General features: G+C 43.4%; 2 protein-coding genes across 3 annotated transcripts in view; one reads left to right on the top strand and one right to left on the bottom strand.

Moving 5' to 3' along the window:
- Positions 1-13,698, bottom strand: part of pcxa (pyruvate carboxylase a) — a 94,753-nt gene that overhangs the window by 16,754 nt on the left and 64,301 nt on the right. The window lies entirely within an intron of this gene.
- On the top strand, positions 8,115-13,274 carry lrfn4a (leucine rich repeat and fibronectin type III domain containing 4a). The gene is made up of 2 exons (XM_030781663.1): positions 8,115-9,700; positions 12,206-13,274. The coding sequence occupies exons 1-2, from the start codon at positions 8,115-8,117 to the stop codon at positions 13,272-13,274; spliced, it is 2,655 nt and encodes an 884-aa protein (XP_030637523.1).

Below are 13,698 nucleotides of genomic sequence, written 5' to 3'. Positions count from 1 at the left end.
GAGTTTGACTGACAGGTCTCCTCCCTGAGGCGTTGCCATGGCAACCATCCCACTGCATGCCAGCGGCATTTAAAATTGACACTCTCCTAACAGCAATTAACCTATTAAAGCTCACGCACAATATGAAGACTCTCCTACACTACACACACACACCCACCCACTCACTACAGGACAGAGTGGACAGTCCCTGGTGCTGAGTGGTCCTGAGGTGGGACTAAGCTTCACCACATCAAAAAAAAGTAAAACTTTTATGCTTTCACAAATATTTTTAAACAACACATTCATTCAAATACTGTGTGCTTGTTTTTAGGGATTTATATTATTTCACTTGGCCATAAAAGTCTCTCATCCGTGTAGTATTCATTTGCTCATTCATTTTTCAGAGAGTGACTTGTAACACACTAATGAACAGGCAAAATGTCTGCTTGGGATTAACAAAAACTGTAAGATTAATGAAAATTACAATTAATTATCTTATCTAGCCAAAGTCTTGGTTACAGATGAACTATGTTTTGTATTTATTTAGAAAACCAATCAGATTTTCATGACTACTGAAGATAACCAGCAAATGAAAATGGCAATGAAAATACGAGCTACAATATTGCTTAGACAGTCTTAGTGTTTAACGGGTTCTTTTTCACGGTATGCATTTTGTGGAGCTGTTCAATCACATCCCTATGTTTAGTTAACCACTCACTTCAGCTCTGTTAGACTGACAAGAATATGTCATACAGGAGTCCAAAGACCAAACAACTTTTTGCATATTTATTTCTTCTGAAAGGGTTATTCAGCCAGTGTTCATCTGATCAAATAAAGTGAGTGCGAGTAAGTTTGAGATGAATAACAATGACTGTGTTTCTCTTGAGAATGGTTTGAGAAACTTCATATGAATATTTTCAGATACGAGAGGTTTTCTTCCACAGAAACTTAATTTGCGACAGTTTAGCCTTAGGTTGACTGGAGTGTTTTGATTCATTACCAGAAGCCTATAAATAAAACTTTGAGTCTTTCTTATATTCCTATGAATACCTGAGTATTGTAGGCAGCATAGACTTGTCTTTGGAGTTTGTCTAAGATTTACCACTCTTTATATTATTGTTTATTGCGTCTGATTTCTAACCACTAATCGCATGACAGTTAATCAGACGACACCCTGAAACTTGGTTTGTAGCTTCAGCTGGTAGTGGAACAAGTTTCTCGGGGGGGGGGGGGGGGGGTTTGGGAAAATTTAAGATTTTCATTATTTCAGTCATTCAAGACTTTGTAAATTTCCCATAAACTCACACTGGCACAGTGTTCCGAAATTCCAAACTCTTCAGCATTCTAGCACACAAAGCACTTCAGCATTTTCGTACATTAAGTTCTTGAAATTTAGTGAAAAGCGTTGGGATATGCACTCGTTTCTTTCCCTCTCCTCCTATTCTAAACTTTGATCTTTGATTCCCCCATTTTTCCTCAGAACTATGTTTATGTTTATTTGTTTTATTATTAAAGTCAGCCAATTTTCTGACTGACATCCAGGCTATGCTGACTTGAGTGGCTGGTGCAGTCCGTACAAATACCTTCCTTCCATCTCTCCTTTATCATCTGTCTGTTTGTCTGAGTCACTATAGACCATTCCCTAACAGTACGGCCCTTCTTTTTCTACTGATAGCTCATCAAATCCCCCCCTCCCCTCCCCCTAACACTTGCTTCGCATTCCCACAGACCTCCATTTGGAGGATATGGTAATTCAGGAACATAATTATCTCATCTCAAGGTCCCTACTCCTCTTTCATCACTTTTTAACTCAGTCTGCATTCTCTACAGACCTGTGGCGCTTTTAGTCACTCAAACAGCTGGTTGTCCCTTTCCCTATTTTCTACCTTCTGCATTGTAAAAAAAAACTATTAAAAGTTTACAAATCAAAAAGAAACTTCTATTCTATGCACACATCCACACACATAACAAACAACACACACACAGACTTATGAAAATAATGCAAATTACACCCACTAAACATTCCCCTGAACTGCTAAACTCAGAATGTGCAAACACACATTTACTAGAGGACTGCTAAGAGCTCCAGTCTGAAATGTGGTCATAAAAACCATTTGACAATAGTTTGATTAAAATTGTTTGAAACGATTAAAAATGCCATTCTATCCCTAGTAACCAGACTATTTAGAGTTACTTACACCTATTGTATACACACCCACTCACACAAAACACACAGTGTACTCTCACTCCTGAAAGCTACAATCATCTAGACATTGAATCACAATCACATAGAACAGCCGCCATGCTGGTAATTATCTGCGCTTATCTGTATTATTACCGTATTGGACATATTAAATCTACACGTTACAGATAACATACTTAAACCTGTTACAAGTTTGGCTTTTTCAAGCCAGCTATGATCTGTATCCAGTCTGCTAACTTTACAAATGTACGCTGCGAATATAGACATGTCATGATTCAAGAATCCCTTTCATGCATTCTGAAGGAAAAAGCCGTTTCTCTCAGTTTCTCTCAATCCTGAAGCCTTGTTGCTTGCGAAAATTTACTTGTAAAAATAAAAACCATCAATTTTCACACATCCGTGGTTAAGATGCTTTTTAAAATCTGTATCATATCTGGCATACATTACATAAGGATGTTTAAGCAAAAAACAAGACAAAACAAACAAAAAAAACACACCACCACCACATCTTTCAGCATGTTTTATTTTTAAACAACTCTGAAGGTAAACCATTTATCTGTTTACTTATTTATTTGTTCATTTTTGGACTTGTCTTGTAAACAAGAGATACTCCAAGACAGACTATTCATGGAAACAGACAGACAGTGTCTGTGATAAGCATGATTGTGTCTGTATGGAGTGTTCTGGTTGTCCACATATGATGCCTGACAGAAGGTCTGGGGGGGGGGGGGGGGGGGGTTTGGGAAAATAGCTTTTGAGAGTGCGAGTGCTCAGATGCACTGTATATAGCTCTGCTCAGAGTGTGGCTATGGGCACACAGCTTCTTCACTTACTCATTCACCTAGAAACACAGAGCCCAGAAAAAAAGAAAAAAACAGTAGAGAAAACAGGAGGCGTACAAGGAGGGAGAGGGGAATAGAGAGGGGGGGGGGGCAGAGGGAGAGGGGAGCTCGCTCAGTCTCTTCCTCTGCCTCTCTCTTTCAGATTTAATTAAACCCGTCATTTATAGTCCATCTAAACCTTTGCTGTGTTTATATACAACTGTACTAGGTTTTTCCTTTTTCAGTGGAGACAGTGCTTGCACTGATCAGTGGATAAAACCTCTCCTTCGTTAAGGTTACTGGGAGTTGTGTTCCGGTGTACATATATGCTGACATGACTGAGAGTCTATGCAGTAAGGCTTTTTGTTTTCCTGCTCTCCTCCTTTCTGCTGTTTGGAGATGAATCAGAGTGGGAGGTTTGACCCCTTGCCGGACCTCCATCCCTCCCCCGGTTCACCTCCTCATCTCCACTCGTGCCTTGCTTTCTCATAGTTCCTCTCCTCGATTCAGGTTCTCTACTTAAATCACAAGCCAGGGCTGCTTCAGGCTCTCCAGCTCCCCCCCCCCCCTTCCTTTTTTTCCCTCCCTTTCCATCTCCCTTGCTCTGTCCTTGCTGTAGCAGACAAATTGCAGCCGCACACACACACACACACACGCACACAGACACACACACGGACTCAGTCTCTGCACCAAAAGCCACAAATAACAGTGCTTGCTCAGGACTGTGAAAGAATGAAAGAATGAAAGAATAGCAAGACGATTTGGATAAAACACGCAGCGGCTATGGCAGCAAAAATCCACCAGGACATCACAGGCTCTTAATGTCTTTTGGTGTTCTGTTCAAACACACCGCTTTCTGGGCTTCTCTTCTAGATTAGAACAAAAGGGAGGCAGAAGCAGCAGGGTGGAGAGGCGAGAGAGAGAGAGACAGCGCGAGAGTAAGTGAGTGAGTGAGAGAGAGAGAGAGAAAGAAAAAGAGAGAGACTGGGGTTCCCAAGGCAGCACAGAGGGAGCAGTGAGGTCTGCAGCGGCTGTCTGGGGAAAAACTACTCCTCCAACAGGAAGAGGACACAAAGATCTACTCAGAAAGGTGGGTGAACCTTTTAGCTGTTTTTAGAACCTGTGAGTGTTGCAGAGTAGATGAGCAGGGGAGAGAGACAGAGAGAGAGCGAGAGAGAGAGAGGAGGATTCATGCAAATAACTCCGGACTCAAGAGAGTGGGCGAGCTAGTGAGAGGACCCGTAAAGCAGGAGAACTGAGAGCTTGAATAAGGGCTTTCAGAAAGAATAATGTAATGTCTTATGGATTTACCAGAGTCCAGCGAGAAAGCATGTGCTGCTCAACTCAGCAAAAAAGCCCGTCGGCATAGTCTGAGAGCCTGTGGAAATTGGATTATTAGCTTAAATGCACCGGTTTACAGGAAGAATCAATTAATTTGGCATCCCAAACAGTGTAAGCAGTGGCTAACTTCAACGGACGTGCTGTAGAGGTCTCCGGCTAGAGTGTTTTAAGTGGCTGTGTACTGTCTGAAATGCAGCTGGAACTCAGATAAAGATTTCATATTGACACCACGTAGCAAGCAGGGTGAGCAGAGAGAGAGGGGAAAGATCGACAGAGGCAACGTGTCCTGTGATGACCAGATCTCATTTCTAGCACTGGAGAAATAGGTGATTTGTTTCAGCTTCAATTTCAGATTGTTTTGGTTGTTGTTGTGGTTGTTGTTTTCTCTAAACCTTTAATTTTTGTCTCATTTCCAAGAAAACAAATAGGACAGTAATCACATTTCCAGCACTGGAAAAATAGGTGATCAGTTTCAGCTTCAGTTTCAGATTTATTTTTACATTTTTTTTCTCTCTCTGTCATTCATTTTTGTCTCACTCCCAAGAAATCAAATTAGACAGTAATCACAACCTGAAATTTTTCATTACAGAGACATTATTCAAGGACATTATTCAAGAGGGAAAAAAAAAACACCAGGACCAGAAAGGTCAAGTGTAACCTCTTGGAACTCCTTTGGATGGAATCTCATGGAATTAAGAGGAAACGAGTGAAATTAAAAGTGAGTGTGACAACCACTGGATTATAAGAAGACACGGGAAGATGCAACAAAATGGCTGGTTCGTTCATTCATAATGATGATGTGACCACTCAGATTACACTTGGCCATTCATTTTATTGACACAAAACAACCACCGCCCTCATGATGGTTAATGAAAACAGTCAGTCATCAACACAGCATTCAAGGCCATGACTGACTGTTTACGGTTTCCTCCTGGAATTCCTCATCTAACATTAAGAGGATCTACAAGAGGGTTTTCGACTGGAGTATGGGAACATCTGAAGTCTTGATGCAACCCAGACATTGAAGGTACGTAAAACTAGCTCTTTCCAATCTTTGAAAAAGAATATTCACAGGCTATGTGCAGATAACTGCAATAATAAAGGAACCTCTTGAGTACATGAAGGATCAAAACTATATATAAACCAGACACCTCAATAGAGGTATGTAGTACCATCAGAGTTAGGGCCAAGTTTAAAAACAATGGGCAGGCTTGCATACTGACGTGATGTTTGAATGAGAGACAACCGCTATGGTCAGCCGTAGTTGACTGGGCTTACATCTCAACCAGTGGTTCATGGTGCAGGGCAAAACTGACTCGGAATCAAACTGACTGAAATGTAAGTCCAGGAGGAGCAAGCAGTTTAATGATAAACAGTCCAGTAAGAAACTACAGAGAAGGATACAGATCCCAGGTTCCAGTACATAAGCCCCTTATTACCTAAAAAGGCACATTTCTAATTAAGTGGTACAAAAAATACATGCACTGGTTTACTGAGCAGTGGGAAAAAAATTTGAGGAGACAAGTCATTCTTCACACTGTTCTGAACAAGCTGACAAAGTAAATTTGTGGTGCTTATCAAAAGAACCCATATGCCCCAGTATGTGATGCCCCTGATGCAGGGTTCTGGCATCATGGTTAGGTGTGCATGTGTGCGTTTTCTGTGAACTGGTTTACATCCAGTCAAACCCTTTAGCAGGGGCAGGATAAACAGCAATAAACACCAAGACATTCACAGTGATAACCTTCAACCTATAGTGAAGCATTTCTGGCCTCTTTCCAGATGACAATCCTACCCAAAGGAAACAGAGTGTCACTGAATGGCTTGGTAATCATGAAAATAGCGTAAACCATCTCAGCGATGAGACTGCAACCCCACTTCTGAGGGAGAAACTGACAGCACTTGAGACACCTTCTTTTTTTCTGCCAAAATCATTTTCTGAATTTATCGTAGATGAATAGGGTAATATCCCTTCAACAGAGATCCAGACACTTGAGGAATCCATCTCAAAGGAATAGTGATGTGGTTCCAGCGCCTCATGGTGGTCAAATGTCTTATTAAGACACTTCATGCTGGTGTTCCCACACGTGAAACAGTATCACATTCCTCCTTTGTACCCACTGTGCTATCTGTGCAGCTGTGGTCTAAAGGTTAGAGAACCGGGCTCGAGACTGGAGGGTTGCCAGTTCGATTCCCAACACCCATGGCTGTGTGCCCTTGACCAAGGCACTTAACCCTCCTGCGTCTATTGTCTGTGTGTTCACTACTGGTGTGTTGGATGGGTTAAATGCAGAGACAAATTCACTGCTCACTGTTCACAGTGTGTGTGTGTGTCACGGAGATTTACATTAAATGCTGTCGCTATTACTGGCTCAAGCTGAATCCTGGTACTGATTGCAGGACACTGACAGTCAAATGCATGCTCCTGTAAAACAAATATGAAATCTATTGTACATTCTCTTATGTGTACTCATACATTAGGAGATAATTCACATGCACATGGATTTAAGTCAATTACACAAGGTTATTTATAGGTTATACCTTCATTTCCCCACACAGTCTGTTCCCAGCTCTCCCTCTTTACCTCTCTGCTCAATGCTTTGTGAGCATGACAGGGGATTGTGTATTGGTCAAATAAGCTGAAATGGACTATTTGAAACCACATAAATAGCATACAAGCTATACCACAGCAAACCATAATAACCTCATCTATCGAATCAACTACAACATATTAAAACCCAGCCAAGCGTCCACGGTTCACACTCAAAGCAATCATTGGGCTGGGGACCTGGAACGATCAGGGACATTTGATCACACTTGTTAAAAAAAAAAAAAAAACCTATTCAACTTCATCTGCATCTTTTGTCGATTCCCTCCCCCATCCCACCAACCCTTGTATCCTGGGACTGTTTAAAGTGTATGTTATATTCACACAGACATATACATTTGTGTGTGTGTGTGCATGTGTGTGTGCATGCATGTGTTTCAGCTGAACATAGCAATATGAACAGCTGCAGAGCAAGGTGCCATGAAAGGTAGAATAAACTTAAGTCCACTAAGCTAAAGCAAACAGAAGGCTTTATGCAGTGTCCACACACCACACATTCACACATAACGGCTATGCAGTCACTCGTCTGACGCAGAAAGATGAGCAAGATCATTTATCAAGGAGTTGTGAATGATTGCTCAAATGGCTAGTGTTGATAACTGTTGGGAGGTCTTGGCTTTCCCTCACAATACCCAAATAAAGATTAAGTTATACTACATTGTGTGGTACAAGAAAAAAATGCTTAAAAATTCATACAAGTGACTGAGTAATTCAAGCAAGTCATTAATCAGCGGCGATGGGAAACTCACCATCAGCTCCGCTGTGGATTGATATGTTAAGATTTATCAACCTGACTCAGGATGACTGCCTAGCTGTACACCAAGTCTCAATGGTAATTACTGGACAAAAGAATGTGAGCAGAGTGAATAAGAGCGAGACGCTAGCTATATCGATTATCACTAGCTAGAATTAAGATGCACAAGTCCACATTTTGAGAAAAGTCCTATATGGATTGCTGGTTTTGTTTTTTCCTTAAGATATCACTTTAGATGAGCTGAACAGAAAGCATGCATCAAGTTAATTTTTGGAATGCCAACTTTTTTTGTTTGTTTGTTTGTTTTTTCTCTCCCATGCAGGTCTGTGGATAACCCAGTTTATGATGCCAATCAAAGGACAGCGACGGCAGTCCAGAAAAAAGCACTTCTCATCAGCATTACTGAGCATGCCCCAATGGATCGACTCTGAGGAACACCAGTCAGGATTCTGGTCTTTTAATTCACAGACATGTAAATCACCCCCCATCCAATACCCTTGTCGTTCATACCAGCTGACTGACTTGTGGCTGTTTTTAGCAACTCTTACTGTGCTGGGGTGTGGCCTGGGTGTGTCTGCAGGAGAGACATGGGGTATGGTGTCCATTTGCCCCTTCCACTGTGTGTGTCGGAACTTGTCTGAGTCACTGAGCACACTCTGTGTAAACAAGGGGTTGCTCTTTGTCCCACCCAACATTGACCGTCGCACAGTGGAGCTACGCTTGGCCGACAATTTCATCTTGGAAGTGGGAGGGTCTGATTTTGAAAACATGTCTGGACTGGTTGACCTGACATTGTCACGCAACACCATCCACGCTCTGCGACCCATGGCTTTTTCTGACCTGGAGAGCCTCAGATCGCTCCATCTGGACTATAACCGTCTGACTACTGTGGGCCCACAGGACCTGACAGGCCTTCTCAACCTACAACACCTCATCATTAACAACAACCAACTGACACACGTGTCAGCAGATGCCTTTGATGACTTCTTGCTCACGCTAGAGGATCTGGACCTGTCCTACAACAATTTGAGGAGGGTACCCTGGGAAGCGATCCAGAACATGGCCAGCCTGCACACCCTAATCCTGGATCACAACCTCATCGACCACATCATGGAGGGCTCCTTCAGCGAGCTCTATAAGCTTGCTCGTTTGGACATGACCTCCAACCGACTCCAGACACTGCCACTTGACCCGCTATTCTCCCGCTCACAGATTGGTGCGGTCAGCCCGACACCTTACAACGCCATCATCAGCCTACACTTTGGCGGGAACCCTCTACACTGCAACTGCGAACTGCTATGGCTGAGGCGGCTAGTCCGCGAAGACAACATGGAGACGTGTGCGACACCACCCCACCTGGCTGGCCGATACTTCTGGTCTATCCCAGAGGAGGAGTTCACCTGTGAGCCTCCTCTAATTACACGGAGCACCAACAGACTCTGGGTACTGGAGGGCCAGAGGGCGACGCTTAAATGTCGTGCCATTGGTGACCCTGAGCCCATCATCCATTGGGTGTCGCCCGATGACCGAATCGTAGCCAACACCAGCAGGATGCATTCGTACTACAACGGTACGCTGGATGTGCTGGTGACCCGTGCTCATGACGACGGAACCTACACCTGCATCGCCATTAATGCTGCTGGAGAGTCCACTGCCACTGTCGATCTCAAGATCATCCCCCTACCTCACCGTGGAAACGGCACCATACCCATCATCAACCCGCGGGACCCCGGATCTTCTGACATTAGTAGTGGAAGAATTGGAGGAGGAGGAGGTGGTGGGGTGGGAGCCGTGACAACACGAAACACCTCTGCAGGAGAGGGAGATGAAGGCAGCATGAGCAGCAGCAGTACTGAACAACTGGTTGGAGTCTTGGGGGTGACGTCCACCTCCGCGCATGTACGGTGGTACATGGGAAGGACACCTTCTCCTTATCTGGTTTGGATGTACCAGATCCAGTACAACAGTACCGCTGACGATGCACTTGTATACCGGTAAGAGCCTCATCTAATACTCTGATATGGTGATGCTGACCCTGGTTGCGAGCATGCTAAAAGTGCCTGTTTCTGACAAGTTTGAAATTGTCAAACAGGCCAAAAATATTAATGCATGGGACAAAAAGGCAAAAAAAACAAATAGTGCCTTAAAGGCAAATATTGCCTGTCAAAGGCTGTAATTATCAAACGATTTTATAAAGTCTGGATGGCTTTAAGGAGGTCATTTAGGTGTAGAGAGGAGCATACGGGCTGTAAACTGAATGGATCACTGAACATGTCTGAGCACATTCAAGAAAAGCTCTGACTGACTTAAATATAAACAGATATAAACAGAAACAAACTACCATCAGCATTCTTTGATTATTGACCTTGTTATGTTGCTTCAAGGCTAGAACCAGAAAAACCAAACATGCTCAAATTCAAGATAAGGTCCAAAGTGAAACAGATCTTACAGGGAAGCAACATGATACAAATAGACAGAGGGTGTGTATAAATGGACAGAGATGGATTCTGCACACCCTGAGGAAGTAAAGATGAACTCCTTTAAAGAGCTCAAACCACAGAGCAAAGAAAAGTGTCATTACCCATCAGTCCAGCTGAAATGGAGCTAAAGAGAGAAAGAGAGAGAGAGAGAGAGGGAGAGGAACAGAGCAAGAGAGTAAGAATGAAGTCACATGAGAACAACCATGGTGGCTGGTTGCATTAGTGCTGCCTGCTTTGATAAGATGGGATGCTGCCTCTGTAATAAAAAAAAAAAGGAAATGAAGACCTCCAAGACAAATGTGATCCAACTCCCAGGTCTCATAAATTAGGCACACCTGGCTGGCCCGAGCCCTGCGACTCAAGGGAAGACATAGAAAAAAAGGCTCCTCTACACCACATTCTGCTTTCTTCTACGTTCCATGTGAAAGACCTTTCAGTCTTTGGCTTGTCGCACTCGATAAGTCTGTCTGGGAGCAGAACACACACACACACACACACACACACACACACACACACACACACACACACACACACAAGTACTCGCTCTTTCTACCACAGATATACAATATTGAGTCCATAGGAAAAAAAGATGAGAGAGAGAGAGAGAGAGAGAGAGAGAGAGAGAGAGAGAGAGAGAGTAAAATCTGTACCAAAGAGCAAAGATGATCTTCATTCCCAGAGGCTGTTGAGTGATGCAAGATGTTGGATGAGAGAGAGTGCCTTGTTAGGCCATCCTTCCTCTGCTCATAATGGATGTGTTACTACTGCTCAGCTTATCCAAATGTAGAGCTTTCTTTAGTAAACACCGGATTGCTATCCTGCATGCAAAGCACAATCCCAAATAATGAATTAACTGCTGCCTCACAGGCTTGCATAACTGCGTCTCCTAACTGTACTGAAGTGTCTCAACAGAAATTTGATTTTAGAATCTATTTTCATCAATCTTCCTTATTTCATTAGATATAAGGACATTGAGAATTCTGTAGACCAAGTTCTCAATTCACTGTGTGACTTCTGGAGAACTAATTTCACACCAGGAAACCCCTCAGGAAACAATGTTTGTGCAGACTGAACAGAACTGTGACTTAAGTGGTGAAACTATTGCCTAAACGTGATTGGGAAAGTTTTGCATAAGTCTAATTGGCACCATGGCAACAGACATTTGAATTTGAATTGGTTGTTGTTAGCAGCCTCACATAAAGAAGCAAGACGTCAACATGAATACATAGAAATAGGCTCATTTGACAACAGGGGAAGGAGAACTGCGCTTATATGTTGGCATGTCAGCAACTTATTTGCAGCAACCACAAAACAAACCTGATCACTGGGTATTGCAAACCAGTCGCAAGTCAAAACGTAGGAATGAAAACAAACAAAACAAAACCAAAACAAATAATAAAAAGCTGGCAGATCGAAGTAGGTGGTCAGAGTACAGATGAAGGCTACACAGTAGGTGAAATGGAAAACTGCTTAAGGGTTTCAATACAATAATAATAGTCAATTATCTCTCAATGGCAAATGTACAGAAAGCTCCTGAACTGTGGCGTCAACCAGAGCATTCTGCATTAAGCTTCTTATTCTTCCATAGCTGAGAAACATCCGCAGGACAAGGACATCTGTTAAAAGAGCACCGTACATTCTGAGCGCGCAAATGTTGTTCAGCATAAGGCAGAGGACAAGGACAAGAGAGTGGTAAAGAATGACATGAAAGGGTGTTCTCCTGAATAACAGGATTCAGTTATTACCGGCCTGTGTGTTTAAGTCCAAGTGTACAATGATTCATGTTCTACCTCTAAGGTCTTTCATTTCTGTGTGTCTTAGCTATCGGACAATTCTGTTGAATACTCTCACACTATCACAGTTTACTGATTTATATTATTTCCATTTGAAGAAAAAAAACTCTGCTCTTTGTTGTAAATGATAGTCATATTTAGCATGTGTTTTGCCTTATTTTTTTGATTCCTGGATTATCTACACTAATCATCAATTTTCTCTTTTCTTCTTTTCTCTATTTCGCAGGATTCTTCCACCAACAAGCAACAGCTTTTTGCTGAAAAACCTAGTTTCAGGAGCTGACTACAGCCTGTGTGTGCTGGCCATTTTTGACGACGGCTCTTCCTCCCTGGCCACCACTAAGGTACTGGGCTGCACCCGGTTTAGCACCAAGGAGGATTATCCAGAGTGCCGGACGCTGCAGGCGCATTTCTTGGGCGGCACCCTGACTGTGATGGTGGGAGGCGTTTTGGTAGTGACGTTGCTGGTCTTCACCGTCGCCATGATGGTGCGGCACCGGGTATGCGGCGACAGTCGAGACGATGGGCGATGCTCGGCTGAATTCCTTCCAAGGAAAGCCGTGGACGTTTACGCCCAGACCAACAGCAGCAACAACAAAGTAATGATGGTAGCACTCACAAAAAAAGCCCCGCCCAAAGTCAAACATGCGACGCCGCACATACTGCCCAAGCTAAGCCCAGAACCTCACCGGACACGTAGCGCTGATAGTGACCCCGTCAAAGAGAAACGCATTCCGCTTTTCACTCCAGACAACGAGAGTGCAAAACTGTTCTACTCCCCAACCAGCACGATGCATACCATGCCTCCTCCGGGGCACAAGGCAGTAAATCTGGTTTGTAAGCTAAAACTGCGGCACTCACTGGATAGGTCCAGAGACAGGGAGATGGGATCAAGTACAAGGCAGATGCTGGTATCTTCTTCACAGGGGGCAGGTGTGGAGGATGCAGAGGAGGAAGAAGACTGGCAGGGAAACTCAGATCGGAGCGCTGGAGAGAACCAAGTGGCAAGGATTAAACGCAGCTGCTCCTTGGATGTGGACGAGATCAGGACCGCGACCTGCTACAGCTACGCTAAGCGACTGAGCGTCATCTGGAGCAGGCAGAGTGAGTCAGCACACGGCATGCTGGTCCAGTGCACCTCCACCAACGGTTCATCCACCACAAAGAGCAAACAGTACGGACGCGCGCTCACACCTGACTACCTGAACACCTATGGCTCCAATAACTTCAACTCTAACTCTTCCAGTGGCAGCGGACCTGCCTCGAAAGAGGATCTGGAGGAGAGTGTGGTGTAGAGTGATGACAGACTCTACACAAGCATTTGAATGCTAGCTACATTCACATAAATGATTCTGGGGAATTAAAGTGAATCCAAGGAACACAAAGTCTTTGGTGCAAACAGACAGAAAGAGGAGGGAAAAAAAGCTGAAAGATAAAACAACACAAATAAGAGTGAACACGTCCTGTTAATTTGTGCATGAGTGCACGAAACCATGTTCTTGCCAACAGAGCTTATTCAAAACCACAGTGAAGCTGAATCAAATTAAAAAGGAAGACAAAGAGAGAGGCAGAGAACGTTTAGAGAAACGAGATTAAAGGACTAATTTGATTGGATGAGAGGTCTTTTGAATACAGAGATTACAACCTGAGGCTTCTGTTTCAACAAGATTAATTAACCAATTAAAGAAATTATAAAGTCAGACACCACTTTGTGCAAGT

This window comes from Chanos chanos, chromosome 8 (genome assembly GCF_902362185.1).
Source record: "Chanos chanos chromosome 8, fChaCha1.1, whole genome shotgun sequence".
Taxonomy (NCBI): domain Eukaryota; kingdom Metazoa; phylum Chordata; class Actinopteri; order Gonorynchiformes; family Chanidae; genus Chanos; species Chanos chanos.
Note: the sequence above shows the minus strand (reverse complement) of the source record. Positions and strands in the feature narration are given on the sequence as shown.

What these genes read in the sequence shown, in the direction of transcription:
- lrfn4a (XM_030781663.1), top strand. Translation starts at nt 8,115, where the DNA reads ATGCCCCAATGGATCGACTCTGAGGAACACCAGTCAGGATTCTGGTCT. An exon ending in GACGATGCACTTGTATACCG is followed by an intron (nt 9,701 to 12,205) that starts GTAAGAGCCTCA and finishes TCTATTTCGCAG; the next exon opens with GATTCTTCCACCAACAAGCA.